General features: G+C 43.2%; 1 protein-coding gene across 3 annotated transcripts in view; it reads right to left on the bottom strand.

Annotated features, from left to right (window-relative positions):
* LOC112248680 (lysyl oxidase homolog 2B-like) overlaps positions 1 to 16,289 on the bottom strand; it is a 70,932-nt gene that overhangs the window by 29,996 nt on the left and 24,647 nt on the right. For 2 of the 3 annotated variants that reach the window (XM_024417912.2, XM_024417911.2), the window contains exon 4: positions 12,511 to 12,722. In XM_024417912.2, coding sequence (XP_024273680.1) covers positions 12,511 to 12,722 — 212 coding nt within the window. Of the gene's footprint in view, positions 1 to 1,651; positions 1,856 to 1,994; positions 2,670 to 12,510; positions 12,723 to 16,289 lie in introns of those variants that run through there. The other variant, XM_024417913.2, reaches the window with a different exon arrangement.

Raw genomic sequence — 16,289 nt, forward strand, 5'->3', positions numbered from 1 at the left:
CAAACCCCATGAAGGTATGGCCCTTCTCCAGGCAATGGAGTAGGCCTGTGGTGACATTCCAGCAGAGTCCTGTCATGGGTGGATGCGTCATGCCAGAAGATATTTCCCCCACTGTCTGGCCATGGAGAATATCGCCTGTGATGTTGATGAAAATCTGTGGCGGGACCAAACAACAGTATTTGTTTCTTGCCTTATGATTGTGATTTTACTGTATTTTGACAGTTTCTTTATCTATTCCGTACAATTGATCTAACATACTGTACAGTACAGTAGTACAAATAGGACTATTTTTCTTCCTTTGCATATGCAAAATATATTTACTGTATGTTTGCATATTTAATGTATGTGTGCTTATGTAGCCGATGTGAAATTGCTAGCTAGTTAGCGGTGGTGCGCGCTAGTGGCGTTTCAATCGGTGGCTCTCAGACCTTGAAGTAGTGGTTCCCCTTGCTCTGCAAGGGCCGCGGCTTTTGTGGAGCGATGGGTAACGATGCTTCGAGGGTGACTGTTGACGTGTGCAGAGCGTCCCTGGTTCGCGCCCAGGTCGGGGCGAGGGGACGGGCGTAAAGTCTATACTGTTACACTTACAGTATGTTGTTTGTCATGTATTGATTCATGTTCAAATATAAAACTTGCATTGGTGTTCCTTTCTTGTTTGAGTACATGCAAACAATATACAGTATGACAACAAAATCTTGGTCTTCACACTGAAATAAGCTCTGATAGTAGTGCTTTGAATATGTCACATCGGTTGCCACTAAGTTAGATACATTTGATGTGTGTGTCTCATTTGTATGCAGAGTTTAATTTTGATTATAATAGCTAGTGTTACCATTCTTTTTATCTAAAATGTAATTGTTATTTTTAGTGTTGGTAAGCCCATGGGTATAAAATAAAAAGCATGACCCACAGGGAAACCCACTCATTGGTCGCTTCCACCCAGAAGAACCCCTCTACAAATCATTCCCCCTTCCCTGCCTCAATATGAGAGGTACCAAATAGAAATAGGATCTTTAAAAAAAACATGGAAACAACACTAGATCAGATAAAAATAAAAGCACATGAGAAATAAAACACACAAAAATGTAAGCTATATACTGTACAAGGCCAATGTGCAGGGATATGGTGTAAGTTGAGGTAATATACCCATACATGTAGGCAGGGGTAAAAAGTGACTAGGCAGCCGGATAAGTAATAATAAATAGTAGCAGCATCGAGGCGCTATAGGAGGAGCTATAGGAGGACGGGCTCAATGTAATGGCTGGAATGGAATTCATGGAACGGAGTCAAACAACTGGTTTCCATATGTTTGATGTGTTTGATACCATTCCATTTATTCCATTCCAGCCATTATAATGAGCCCTTCCTCCTATAATGAGCCCACACCAGCATCCTCTAAGGTGTGTGTAAGTGTGTGAGTGTGTGTTTGTGTGTGCGCTATGTGTGCATGCGCATGCGTGTGTGTGAGAGAGAGTGACAGTGTGTGTGGATAGAGACCTGAGAGTGTGCATAAAGTCAGTGCAGATTGAGTAAATGCAGCTAGACGATGGATGGGGGGTGAGCAGCCATTGGTTAGCTATTCAGCAGTCTAATGTCTTGAAGATAGAAGCTGTCTCTGAGCTTGTTGGTCCGAGACCTGATGCTCCTGTACCTTTTTCCAGATGGTAGTGGAGACAACAGTACATTGCTGGGTTGGCTGAAGTCTTTGGCAATTTTCCAGGTCTTCCTCATACACTGATATAAATGTCCTGGATGGCAGGGAGCTTAGCCCTAGTGATGTACTGTGCCGTCCGCACCACCCTCTGTAGGACCTTGCAGTCGAGGGAGATGCTGGAACCATTCTCTGACCTCCTCCCTGTAGGATGCATCATTGCTGTCAGTGATCAGGCCTACTAACGTCGTGTAGTCAGCAAACTTGATGATGGTGTTGGAGTCGTGCGTGGCCATGTAGTAGTGTGTGAACAGGGAGTACAGAAAGGGACTAAGCACATCACCTTGGGGGGTCTGCGTGTTGAGGATCAGTGCGTGGTGGAAGTGTTGTTGCTTATCCTCACCACCTGGGGTTGGCCCATCAGGAAGTCCAGGATCCTGTTGCAGAGCGAGGTGTTCAGCCCCAGGGTCCCAACAAAGATGGTTTATCATGAAGATGCCTAGAAACTACTTCTCCAGTAGAAATCCATGATCACACTTGTAGGCGATGTCCTGGCGATGTTAGCTAGCTAAGCTCATGCGCAGAAACACGGTCGTGTGGAACGGTCGTGTCGCACTGTAGTCAAAGATTAATGTTGTAGGTTACACTGGCAAGTATAAGAATACTTGCCACGGCATATTATTGAACTACACAGCGGATTGTTTCACATGGGGGAGATGTGAGAAGCTAAAAGGTTAGCTTGCTTGCTGTTTTTAGCCAGCTAGCCAGCAAGCTGCTAGCGGAGTAGCCTACAGCCAATTGGCAGGCACAAAATGAGGTAAAGTAAAATCAAATCTAAACTTTCATTACATCCCACTGGCCACAAACTGGTTGAATCAATGTTGTTTCAACATATTTTGTCAACATATTGTCATGTGGAAAATACATTGGATTTGAAAAAAGTAATCAAAGTGGTTTTGAGGGTAAAATTTCAATCAAAGGATTATGTCATCATGGTAACCACATTTCAACATAGACAAACTTTGTACAAAATATGTTTAATTTGTACCTTTAAAGCTGCAATATATAACTTTTTAGAAGCGTTAGATCTGTTCTATGTGCTCTATTTTTATGCTCCTCGTTCTTAATTTTTTTGTTGTTACGTCTTATACTTCCTGTTTTGTAAACCAGCTTCAAACAGCTGAAAATATAATATTTTTGGTTATGGAAAATATATTGCACAGTGGTTAAAATGGTACAATGATTATCTACACTATACTTCCTTGTTTTGTCACATAAACTACTAGAATTGTAGCAACCAGGAAATGGCGGAGCAATTTCAGCATAGTGCATCTTTAAAACAATGTCAGATCTTCAATGTTATATCCACAATTAGAAAAAAAAGCAGTCTGGGCTGCATCTCCTACTGGAGCATTGATCTATCTACAGCTACCCTTTGGTCTCCCATCCAGGGTTTACACCAAGCCCAGCTTAGCGATGATCTTTGTCAGTAACTATTACCAATGTGCTATCGTGAAATTGATTGTTAACCTTTCTAGCGCAGGCGTTTCGCTAGCGGAACCCCTCGACAACATTCCACTGAAAAGGCAGCGTGCAAAATTCAAAAATATTTTTTAGAAATATATAACTTTTACACATTAACAAGTCCAATACAGCAAATGAAAGATAAACTTCTTGTTAATCTACCCACCATGTCCGATTTAAAAAAGTCTTTACAGCGAAAGCACAACATAAGATTATGTTAGGTCAGAGCCAAGTCACAAAAACACACAGCCATTTTTCCAGCCAAAGATAGGAGTCACAAAAAGCAGAATATAGATAAAATTAATCACTAACCTTTGATGATCTTTGATGATCTTCATCAGATGACACTCATAGGACATCGATAATGTGGATATTTATTTCCAAAAATCTCAGTTTACATTGGCGCGTTACGTTCAGTAATGTTTTGATTCCAAAACATCCAGTGATTTTGCAAATAGCCACATCAAATCCCAGAAATACTCATAATAATCATTGATAAAAGATACAAGTGTTATTCACAGAATTAAAGATAGACTTCTCCTTAATGCAACCACTGTGTCAGATTTTTTTTTTTTAAATACGGAAAAAGCATAATCTGAGTACGGAGCTCAGAGCCATATCCAGCCAAAGAAATATCCGCCATGTTGGAGTCAACAGAAGTTAGAAAGAAATAACATAATAAATATTCACTTACCTTTGATGATCTTCATCAGAATGCACTCCCAGGAATCCCAGTTCGACAAAAATGACTGATTTGTTCCATAAAGTCCATAATTTATGTCCAAATAGCCACTTGTTGTTAGCATATTAAACCCAGTGATCCATCTTCAGGAGGCGCAAGCACTACGTCCAGACAAAAACTAGAAAAGTTCCATTGCAGGTCGTAGAAACATCTCTAACGATGTATGGAATCAATCTTTAGGATGTTTTTAACATAAAACTTCAATAATGTTCCAACCGGAGAATTCCATTGTCTGTAGAAAAGCACTGGAACGAGAGCTAACTCTGTCGGGACCGTGCGTCACGAGCCTGAGACACTCTGCCAGACCACTGACTCATTCAGCTCCCATTCCCCCCTCCTTTATAGCAGAAGCCTGAAACAAGTTTCTAAAGATGGTTGACATCTAGTGGAAGCCTTAGGAAGTGCAACTTGACCCCATAGACACTGTGTATTTGGTAGGCCAAGCTTTGAAAAACTACAAACCTCAGATTTCCCACTTCCTGGTTGGGTTTTTCTCAGGTCTTTGCCTGCCATATGAGTTCTGTTATACTCACAGACATCATTCAAACAGTTTTAGAAACTTCAGAGTGTTTTCTATCCAATACTACTAATGCTATGCATATATTAGCCTCTGGGACTGAGTAGGAGTCAGTTTACTCTGGGCACACATTTCATCCAAAGTGAAAATGCTGCCCCCTATCCCAAACAGGTTTAAAAACAAAAGTATTTCTATTTACTTCGGATCTGGAATCCCTCAACTGAAGCTAGCCAGCTAACTAGCTACCAGCTATCAGTCAACAAACCACTGCTAGCGGTTATCAGCTAACCTTTAGCTTGGAAAGCTCTCGACTTTGGTGCTTGCTCTCGAAAATGTTCAGAGCATAATGGACCTATTGTTTTTGCTCCATATCCCCGGATCTACCGCAAACTCTGAACATTTTCGTCTGGATCTTAGCAACTAGCTAACCGCAATCCCGGGTGACTACTCCTGGCTAGCGTTTCCATCCCGGAGCAAGCACCAATTAGCCTGAGCTAGCCCGGCTAGGGCTCCTGGGCTACCACCGAAGCCCATTCCTGGGCTACGATATCCAGATCCCTTATACTGCTGGTACGGGGCACGGACCCCACCGATACTCTACGACTGGAATACCAACATAATCTGCCCGAGGATTGGAACCAAGCTACTTGGAACCCTACGAATTCACGACTGGTCTATCGACGTCACCGCACGAAGAGACAAAAACAGACATACAGTGGGGCAAAAAAGTATTTATTTACAAAATGAGGAAAAAAAATCCAGAAAATCACATTATAGGATTTTTTATGAATTTATTTGCAAATTATGGTGGAAAATAAGTATTTGGTCACCTACAAACAAGCAAGATTTCTGGCTCTCACAGACCTGTAACTTCTTCTTTAAGAGGCTCCTCTGTCCTCCACTCGTTACCTGTATTAATGGCACCTGTTTGAATTTGTTATCAGTATAAAAGACACCTGTCCACAACCTCAAACAGTCACACTCCAAACTCCACTATGGCCAAGACCAAAGAGCTGTCAAAGGACACCAGAAACAAAATTGTAGACCTGCACCAGGCTGGGAAGACTGAATCTGCAATAGGTAAGCAGCTTGGTTTGAAGAAATCAACTGTGGGAGCAATTATTAGGAAATGGAAGACATACAAGACCACTGATAATCTCCCTTGATCTGGGGCTCCACGCAAGATCTCACCCCGTGGGGTCAAAATGATCACAAGTGAATAACCTGCAGAGAGCTGGGACCAAAGTAACAAAGCCTACCATCAGTAACACACTACGCCGCCAGGGACTCAAATCCTGCAGTGCCAGACGTGTCCCCCTGCTTAAGCCAGTACATGTCCATGCCCGTCTGAAGTTTGCTAGAGAGCATTTGGATGATCCAGAAGAAGATTGGGAGAATGCCATATGGTCAGATGAAACCAAAATAGAACTTTTTGGTAAACACTCACCTACTGTGAAGCATGGGGGTGGAAACATCATGCTTTGGGGCTGTTTTTCTGCAAAGGGACCAGGACGACTGATCCTTGTAAATGAAAGAATGAATGGGGCCATGTATCGTGAGATTTTGAGTGAAAACCTCCCTCCATCAGCAAGGGCATTGAAGATGAAAGGTGGCTGGGTCTTTCAGCATGACAATGATCCCAAACACACTGCCCGGGCAACGAAGGAGTGGCTTCGTAAGAAGCATTTAAAAGATCCTGGAGTGGCCTAGCCAGTCTCCAGATCTCAACCCCATAGAAAAGAGGAAGTTGAAAGTCTGTGTTGCCCAGCAACAGCCCCAAAACATCACTGCTCTAGAGGAGATCTGCATGGAGGAATGGGCCAAAATACCAGCAACAGTGTGTGAAAACCTTGTGAAGACTTACAGAAAACGTTTGACCTCTGTCATTGCCAACAAAGGGTATATAACAAGTATTGAAATAAACTTTTGTTATTGACCAAATACTTATTTTCCACCATAATTTGTAAATAAATTCATAAAAAATCCTACAATGTGATTTTTTCTCATTTTGTCTGTCATAGTTGAAGTGTACCTATGATGAAAATTACAGGCCTCTCTCATCTCTTTAAGTGGGAGAACTTGCACAATTGATGGCTGACTAAAAACTTTTTTGCCCCACTGTACCTCCATCCTGACGTCTGCCAAAGGCCCTTCTGCTAACTTAATAGCCCCAGTCTACTAACTGCTAGCTTGCTAGCACCGGTCTGCTAACTGTTAGCTTGCTTGACCCGGTCTGCTAATTGCTAGCTTGCTTGCCCCGGTCTGCTAACTGCTAGCTTGTTAACCCCGGCCTACTAACTGCTAGCTTGTTAGCACCGGCTTGCTAACTGTCTGAATCGCCATGTCCCCAACCAGCCCAACCACTCACTGGACCCATATGTTCACTTGACTACGCATGCCTCTCTCTAATATCAATATGCCTCATCCATTACTGTCCTGGTTAGTGATTACTGTCTTATTTCACTGTAGAGCCTCTAGCCCTGCTCAATATGCCTTAATCAACCATGTTGTTCCACCTCCTACATATGCGATGACATCACCTGGTTTAAACGTCTCTAGAGACTATATCTCTCTCATTACTCAATGCCTAGGTTTACCTCCAATGTACTCACATCCTACCCTACCTTTGACTGTACACTATGCCTTGAATCTATGCTATCGTTCCCAGAAACCTGCTCCTTTTACTCTCTGTTCCGAACATGCTAGAGGGCCAGTTCGTATAGCCTTTAGCCGTACCCTTATCCTACTTCTCCTCTGTTCCTCTGGTGATGTAGAGGTTAATCCAGGTCCTGTAATGCCTAGCTTCACTCCCCCTCCCCAGGTGCTCTCATTTGTTGACTTTTGTAACCGTAAAAGCATTGGTTTCATGCATGTTAACATTAGCATCCTACTCCCTAAGTTTGTTTTACTCACTGCTTTAGCACACTCTGCTAACCCGGATGTCTTAGCCGTGTCTGAATCCCGGCTTAGGAAAACCACCAAAAACCCTGAAATCTCTATCCCTAACTATAACATTTTCTGCCAAGATAGAACTGCTAAAGGGGGCGGTATTGCAATCTACTGCAAAGATAGCCCGCAGAGTTCTGTCTTACTATACAGGTCTGTACCCAAACAATTCGAGCTTCTACTTCTAAAAATTCACCATTCCAGAAACAAGTCTCTCATTGTTGCCGCTTGCTATAGACCACCCTCTGCCCCCAGCTGTGCCCTCGACACCATATGTGAATTGATTGCCCCCCATCTATCTTTTGAGCTCGAGCTACTAAGTGACCTAAACCGGGACATGCTTAACATCCCGGCCATCCTACAATCTAAGCTTGATGCCCTCAATCTCACACAAATGATCAATGAACCTAGCAGGTACAACCCCAACTCCGTAAACACAGGCACCCTCATAGATATCATCCTAACTAACTCGCCCTCCAAATACACCTCTGCTGTTTTCAATCAAGATCTCAGCAATCACTGCCTCATTGCCTGCATCCGTAATGGGTCTGCGACCAAACGACCACCCCTCATTGCTGTCAAACGATCGCTAAAACACTTCTGCGAGCAGTCCTTTCTAATCGACTGGGCCGGGGTATACTGGAAAGACACTTACCTCATCCCGTCAGTAGAGGATGCCTGGTTATTCTTAAAAAGTGCCTTCCTCACCATCTTAAATAAGCATGCCCCATTCAAAAAATGTTGAACCTGGAATAGATATAGTCCTTGGTTCACTCGAGAGCTGTCTGCCCTTGACCAGCACAAAAACATCCTGTTGCGTTCTGCATCAGCATCGAATAGCCCCCGTGATATGCAACTTTTCAGGGAAGTTAGGAACCAATATACACAGGCAGTTAGGAAAGGTAAGGCTAGCTTTTTCAAACAGAAATTTGCATCCTGTAGTACAAACTCAAAAAAGTTCTGGGACACTGTAAAGTCCATGGAGAATAAGAGCACCTCCTCCCAGCTGCCCACTGCTCTGAGGCTACGAAACACTGTTACCACCGATAAATCCACTATAATTGAGAATTTCAATAAGCATTTCTCTACGGCTGGCCATGCTTTCCACCTGGCTACCCCTACCCCGTTCAACTGCCCGGCACCCTCCACAGCAACCCGCCAAAGCCCCCAACATTTCTCCTTCATCCAAATTCAGATAGCTGATGTTCTGAAAGAGCTGCAAAATCTGGACCCCTACAAATCAGCCAGGCAAGACAATCTGGACCCTATCTTTCTAAAATTATCTGCCGAAATTGTTGCAACCCCTATTACTAGCCTGTTCAACCTCTCTTTCCTATCGTCTGAGATTCCTAACGATTGGAAAGCTGCTGCGGTCATCCCCCTCTTCAAAGGGAGTGACACTCTAGACCCAAACTGCTACAGACCTATTAAATCTATCCTACCCTGTGTTTCTAAAGTCTTTAAAAGCCCTGTTAACAAACAGATTACCGACCATTTCGAATCTCACCTTACCTTCTCTGCTATGAAATCTGGTTTCAGAGCTGGTCATGGGTGCACCCCAGCCACGCCCAAGGTCCTAAACAACATCATAACTGCCATCGATAAGAGACATTACTGTGCAGCCGTATTCATCGACGTGGCCAAGACTTTCGACTCTGTCAATCACCACATTCTTATTGGCAGACTCGACAGCCTTGGTTTCTCAAATGATTGCCTCGCCTGGTTGATCAACTACTTCTCTGATAGAGTTCAGTGTGTCAAATCGGAGGGCCTGTTGTCCGGACCTCTGGGTGCCACAGGGTTCAATTCTCGGTATGACTCTCTTCTCTGTATACATCAATGATGTCGCTCTTGCTGCTGGTGATTCTCTGATCCACCTCTACGCAGACGACACCATTCTGTATACTTCTGGCCCCTCTTTGGACACTGTGTTAACTAACCTCCAGACAAGCTTCAATGCCATACAACTCTCCTTCCGTGGCCTCCAACTGCTCTTAAATGCAAGTAAAACTAAATGCACGCTATTCAATCGATGACTACTCTGGACGGCTCTGACTTAGAATATGTGGACAACTACAAATAGCTAGGTGTCTGGTTAGACTGTAAACTCTCCTTCCAGACTCACATGAAGCATCTCCAATCCAAAATTAAATCTAGAATCGGGTTCCTATATCGCAACAAAGCATCCTTCACTCATGCTGCCAAACATACCCTTGTAAAACTGACCATCCTACCGATCCTCGACTTCGGCCATGTCATCTTTAAAATAGCCTCCAACAAATTGGATGCAGTCTATCACAGTGCCATCCTTTTTGTCACCGAAGCCCCATACACTACCCACCACTGCGACCTGTACGCTCTCGTTGGTTGGCCCTCGCTTCAAACTCGTCCCCAAACCCACTGGCTACAGGTTATGTACAAGTCTCTGCTCGGTAGTAAAGCCCCACCTTATCTCAGCTCACTGGTCACCATAGCAGCACCTACTCGTAGCACGCGCTCCAGCAGGTGTATCTCACTGGTCACCCCCAAAGCCAATTCCTACTTTGGTCGACTTTCCTTCCAGTTTTCTGCTGCCAATGACTGGAACTAACTGCAAAAATCACTGAAGCTGGAGACTCATATCTCCCTCATTAGCTTCAAGCACCAGCTGTCAGAGCAGCTCACAGATCACTGCACCTGTACATAGCCCATCTGTAAAGAGCCCATTTATCTACCTCATCCCCATACTGTATTTATTTATTTATCTGGCTCCTTTGCACCCCAGTATCTCTACTTGCACATTCATCATCTGCCCATCTACCATTCCAGTGTTTAATTGCTATATTGTAATTACTTCACCACCATGGCCTATTTATTGCCTTAACTCCCTTATCTTACCTGATTTGCACTCACGGTATACAGTGGGGAGAACAAGTACTTGATACACTGCCGATTTTGCAGGTTTTCCTATTTACAAAGCATGTAGAGGTCTGAAAGCATAGTGATAATACAATGGAAATGGCAGTCTTTTTGAGTGGGTGAATATAGGTTGTAATCTCATTGATTAACATCTCAACCAAATATTACTCAATTGTCCACCTTGAAATTACGTGATTTGCCCAGTGGGATGTAGCTATTATTCAAATGTGCAGTTGGTTTAAGATAACAGTGGTGATGATGTTTTCAATGTGATTTTTCTTAGTTTTTATCATCTGCTATCGCCCACAAGTGAATCTTGCTATTTTTGAGAGTCTAGGATTGCGCGCACCAGCGAGGTACACTACATATACAAAAGTATGTGGACACCCCTTCAAATTAGTGGATTTGGATATTTCAGCCACACCCATTGCTGACAGGTGTATAAAATTAAGCACACTGCCATGCAATCTCCATAGACAAACATTGGCAATAGAATGGCTTTACTGAAGAGCTCAGTGACATTCAATGCGGCACTGTCATAGGATGTCAGTTTGTCAAAAACGTCAGTTTGTCAAATCTCTGCCCTGCTAGAGCTGCCCCAGTCCACTGTAAGTGCTGTTATTGTAAAGTGGAAATGTCTAGGAGCAACAACGGATCAGCCGCGAAGTAGTAGGCCACACAAGCACACAGAACGGGACCACCGAGTGCTGAAGCACGTAGCGCATAAAAATCCTCTCACACTCACTACCGAGTTACAAACTGCCTCTGGAAGCAATGTCAGCACAATAACTGTTCGTCGGGAGATTCGTGAAATGGGTTTCCATGGCCGAGCAGCCTCACATAAGCCTAAGATTACCATGCGCAATGCCAAGCGTCGGCTGGAGTGGTGTAACGCTCACCTCCATTGGATTCTAGAGCAGTGGAAATGTGTTCTCTGTAGTGATGAATCACGCTTCACCATCTGGCAGTCCGATAGACGAATCTGGGTTTGGCGGATGCCAGGAGAACGCTACTTGCCCCAATGCATTGTGCCAACTGTAAAGTTTGGTGGATGAATAATGGTCTGGGACTGTTTTTCATGGTTCAGGCTAGGCCCCTTAGTTATAGTGAAGGGAAATCTTAACGCTACAGCATACAATGAATTCTAGATGATTCTATGCTTCCAACTTTGTGGAAATAGTTTGGGGAAGACCCTTTCCTGTTTCAACATGACAATGCTCCTGTGCACAAAGTCAGGTCCATACAGAAATGGTTTGTCGAGATCGGTGTGGAAGAACTTGACTGGCCTGCACAGAGCCCTGACCTCAACTCCATCGAACACCTTTGGGATGAATTGGAATGCAGACTGCGAGCCAGGCCTAATCGCCCATCATCAGTGTCTGACCTCACTAATGCTCTTGTGGCTGAATGGAAGCAAGTCCCCGCAGAAACGTTCCAACATCTAGTGGAAAGCCTTCTCAGAAGAGTGGAGGCTGTTATAGCAGCAAAGGGGGGACTTACTCCATATTAATGCCCATGATTTTGGAATGAGATGGTTGACGAGCAGGTGTCCATATACTTTTTGGTCATGTAGTAGTGTATCATGTTACAAAAAGGTGCGCGTTGCTCCAAAATATTCGATTCCACCCAAGCGCACGGACACGTGCTAAATAACGGAGTGAAGTGAGTGGAGAGCTTAAGAGTCAAGGTTTCTATGTCGTGTACCAATAATTAATCTTGACTAACATGAGGTATGGGTCTGTTACTGCTTTGTTGCACTGGGCCTAGGAGAGTAACTGGGAGAGTAAGTGTAAATTATACATTGACCGCCCCAGCCTTAATACATACATGTCTGAAGATGAATAAAGGCCCGTGCTTGATCAAAACAAGGTCTCTCAAGTTGACATAATAAGCATTTTGCAAGAAAAACATACAGTATGTACAGTAGCGTCCTGTCCAGGGGATGTACTTGTACATAAGGCGGCCTCACGCTACAGAAACAGGAGATGGGCCATTCTGGCTCGGACAAGGCATACTTACTTATACGTACAGTTGTCCTGCTCCATAACACTCCAATATAATGGACACTGCTGCTGCTGCCACGCCCCATCCATAGAGACGAATACAGTATTAATCTCTACACTCCCATCCCTTTAGCCAAGGACAGGAAGAAACAGAGGGAGCTCATTGTGGCCTTAAGTCCCAAAGGGGACAAAGAGGATTCAGTTAAGGAAAGTCCCGGCTCTCACTCACTTGTAGACTCTGGCGTTGTACTTCCTCTCTGTGGGGAAACCGAACATGCCACAGATGACTCTGCTGTTGTGCTTGGTCCACTCCACATCACAGATCTGCTTCCACTTCCCCCCGTCCTTCACCTCCACGTAGCCCTCCGTCACTGGGATGCGCTTGCGGTATGACGACAGAATGGCCCGGATACGCACGTCCTCCACCTGAATGTTTAAACTCTGTGAACAAAAACGTGCATATTTGAGTATATATATGAGTGTCAGCTAATACAATATCTCTGCTATGGCTTTCAGTGATTGAATGAGCAAGGTATTGAGCATATCAGATACGTGAATAGGTGGTAGGGTTCATTTCACATTCATAGACCAAGAGGCATCTGTATTGTAAAAATGTAAGTCATTATAAATTATAGGTCTCTTCCCCTGTGGTCCTCTATGGCCCTCTCTTACTCTATGGTCTTTTCCTTATCATCTTCAAAATAACCACTCCACATGTGAGTACATTTGGCCGTTTTCCCTTGTTACATAATCGTATACCGAAGGCATCGACCCCCCCTCGACACTCTAATTGCATTCCCTCGTAAAGCCTCTACAGTATACCCAAACCTTTATACAATCCCATCACCTAATTAATGACAGCTCAGACCCAGATGTAACTGCAACTGCTTGGCAACAAGAAAATCAAAGGAGTGACCATGGCAACTCATACAACACTTTCTATCACATTTTAAAGGGTGTCACTGGAAAGATGCTGGTAGGTGACAAAAGCCCAGTCTGGGGTCAAAACGTTGGCCTATTAAACACTTTCGTAGCATTTTACCAGTGTGCAGATTCATTTTTTGTTCTAGATAGAGAAAAACACCCACAAAGCATTATGATTGGTTGTAAAAATCAATGGCAACTCTCCACCAAAGATCTTCCATTTACTGTAATATTACAAGAAATAAGATTTGAATATTGTTCCACTTATTGAACCATCTGTGGTGAGAGTGACATGATGACTTGCCTGAGGTGTTTCTCTCTTCTCCTGCAAGCATTACCAGATCAATACTGTATCATTTCAAAGGCAGCGTATATCTGTCTACATTTCTGTCTGTGTCAAAAAGTAACTTGGAGACCTTCCTCTGTGATGCCTGTTGGGGGTTTGAATAAACAGCCTCTCTTCCAAAACCTCAACCCACATTCCTGCGCTATGTGACTGTGTAGGCCATGGGCAACAGAGGAGAGGAGAGAAGTACTGTCTGATGGATATTTGTCTTTTCTTAGCGGATAGGCTGAGAAAGGTCTGGCTGAGACACAAATCAAACCCAGGTCCTGTCTTCTCAGACCTAAAGCCACTGGCTTGTGTCTCAAATGGAACCCTATTCCCAATGTAGTGTACTACTTTTGACCAGGGCCCATAGGGCCAGTTACATCTCCATGGAAAGGTTTTCCTGAAATGTCATCGACATCATTCCACAGAAATGTTCAGATGCCACCGAACCACAGAGAAACTGAAAAAGATCAGTCTACTCTTTCCTCGACTGTTTTTTCCCCAAAGACGACCACATTAACTCCAACAGTCCCACCATAGTGCTGGTGTGTTTTGGACTTCTAACTCCTTTAAAACATTGTGTGTTTAAGCTTCAGACTTCTGGGTTGTAATCATTTGATTTGTCTATTTTCAATTTCATCTGCAACCATTGATACAGTACCAACCATTAGTCTGTGTTATTAATGGGGGCTGAGCTAAAGCGATGTTTGTGAGACAAGGGTGGATCCTGAAGGGACCCGGGGCCAGGACTTTTTTTTTTACAAAAACCTCTGTAGAATGTTTTGAGCTACAAACTATTTTACTATCTATGAAAATCGAAGACTCTCATGAACACACAGGTGACATGTTTTGCTCTACGATGCTCACAAGGTTCACAATAATTGCTAAACGGTAAGGGGTTCTTCTACATAGAAGATCATAGGAAATCCCAGGACAGTTTCGAGTTTCATGTTTTATTAGTTGTATGTACAGGATACACATGGTATACCCCGTCCAACTAAATGGTTACTTACAGGTTCTTTCTCAACAATTCTACAACAATAAGAAATAAGAAAACATTATAATAGGAGCATAAAGTAAATGGCTCAGTAGAATAGAATAAATATTTAAGCATAGAGTGCATTTGGAAAGTATTCTGACCCCTTGACTTTTTCCACATTTTGTTATGTTACAGCCTTATTCTAAAATGGATTCGCTTAACAACATTAATCGCTTAACATATCAGTGCCCGACCTCACTAATGCTAGTGGCTGAATGGAAGCAAGTCCCTGCAGAAATGTTCCAACATCTAGTGGAAAGCCTTCCCAGAAGAGTGGAAGCTGTTATAGCAGCAAAGGGGGACCAACTCCATATTAATACCCATGATTTTGGAATGAGATGTTCGACGAGCAGGTGTCCACAAACTTTCGTTCGTTGGCTAGGTTGTAGCAGCCTCATGATGGGTATAGCGAAAAGTTGAGTATCTAAACCTATCAATGTTAATATAAAAACCATGCTCATAAAAAAAATGTCCTCCCTAATCTTAAACAGCACCCGACCGCCACTGTAGTGTCTATAATACTGTAATAAGCTCACATCGTTGCTGTCACAAAGTTGTCACTGACTATGTGGAGATTAATTTCCATGTACTTGATGTACTTACATCATTCATATAAATTCATTTGATCAGGTTCTTGCTTTGGAGGGCCTAATTTTTTCATTCACATTTGTCAATAAAACGAATGAATGCAACTCTTTATCTCAAATTGTTTCACATTCTACTTGTAGCCATGGTTGTCCTGAAAACAACATGGTAAAACACTTCATTGTAAGGTTAAATATAAGGGCTGGACATGCATATAAAAGAAAGTCAGATAAATGAAAAGCCGATATTTGCTGGGATCTCGGCAGTGATAGGATTAACCAGTGAGTGGAGCGAAGAGATGCAGCATGCTGAGGATGTAAAACTATCTGGGGGTTCCAACCCTGTGACATGACGACATGATAATTGAGGAAACTGTGGTGATCGCGACCTTGTCTGTTTTAGATTATCCCTGGTTAAAAGCAACCAAGGTTGCCTCCCAAATGGCCCGCTATTTCCCCATGTAGTGCAGTTGCTTTTAACCAGGGCCCATAGTGACCTTCAAGCAGGATTCTCGCAGATAACAGACTTATCACCTCCTCCAGAACTTTACATTAATAGTGAACAGGTATAGTACTTAACAATCATAAAATTACCTGACTCCAAAACATATTACAGAGATGAATACACAGACAGAAGATACAACTGCTCTGACAGGCATGATAGAATAAAAATACAATTTCCTCCCAACAGACTTATACTGGCCAAGACAAACACTATCACTGGCTAATAACGCTAACATACAGGATTTACCTGTACGGATGAAGCAGTCTCTCAAGCTGTACTTAAACCTAACATCCTAACATCATCAAAATATTATTCTGAATACCCCTCCTCTTTCATTTGTTTTGCTGTGAAAGAAAGGAGTGAACTTGTTTCACTAACTGAAACTCACATGGCAACCCAACCTCCACCTTCCCTCCTTGCTATTGGGTAACCAACCCCTTTAATGATTGACTTCCTGTTTAGAGTTCAAGACTGCACTTTCCTCTGTGCCTCATTCAAATGTCTAGAAAATAAATGCCTGTTGATTGCAGCGGTGGTGTGGTAGAAAAGCACAGCAGAAAAACAGCAGCCGGTGAGATACTTCTAACATATGTGGCCTGTTTCTATGTTTCCAGAAATTGGCAGC

This window comes from Oncorhynchus tshawytscha, linkage group LG04 (assembly GCF_018296145.1).
Source record: "Oncorhynchus tshawytscha isolate Ot180627B linkage group LG04, Otsh_v2.0, whole genome shotgun sequence".
NCBI classification, from domain to species: Eukaryota; Metazoa; Chordata; class Actinopteri; order Salmoniformes; family Salmonidae; genus Oncorhynchus; species Oncorhynchus tshawytscha.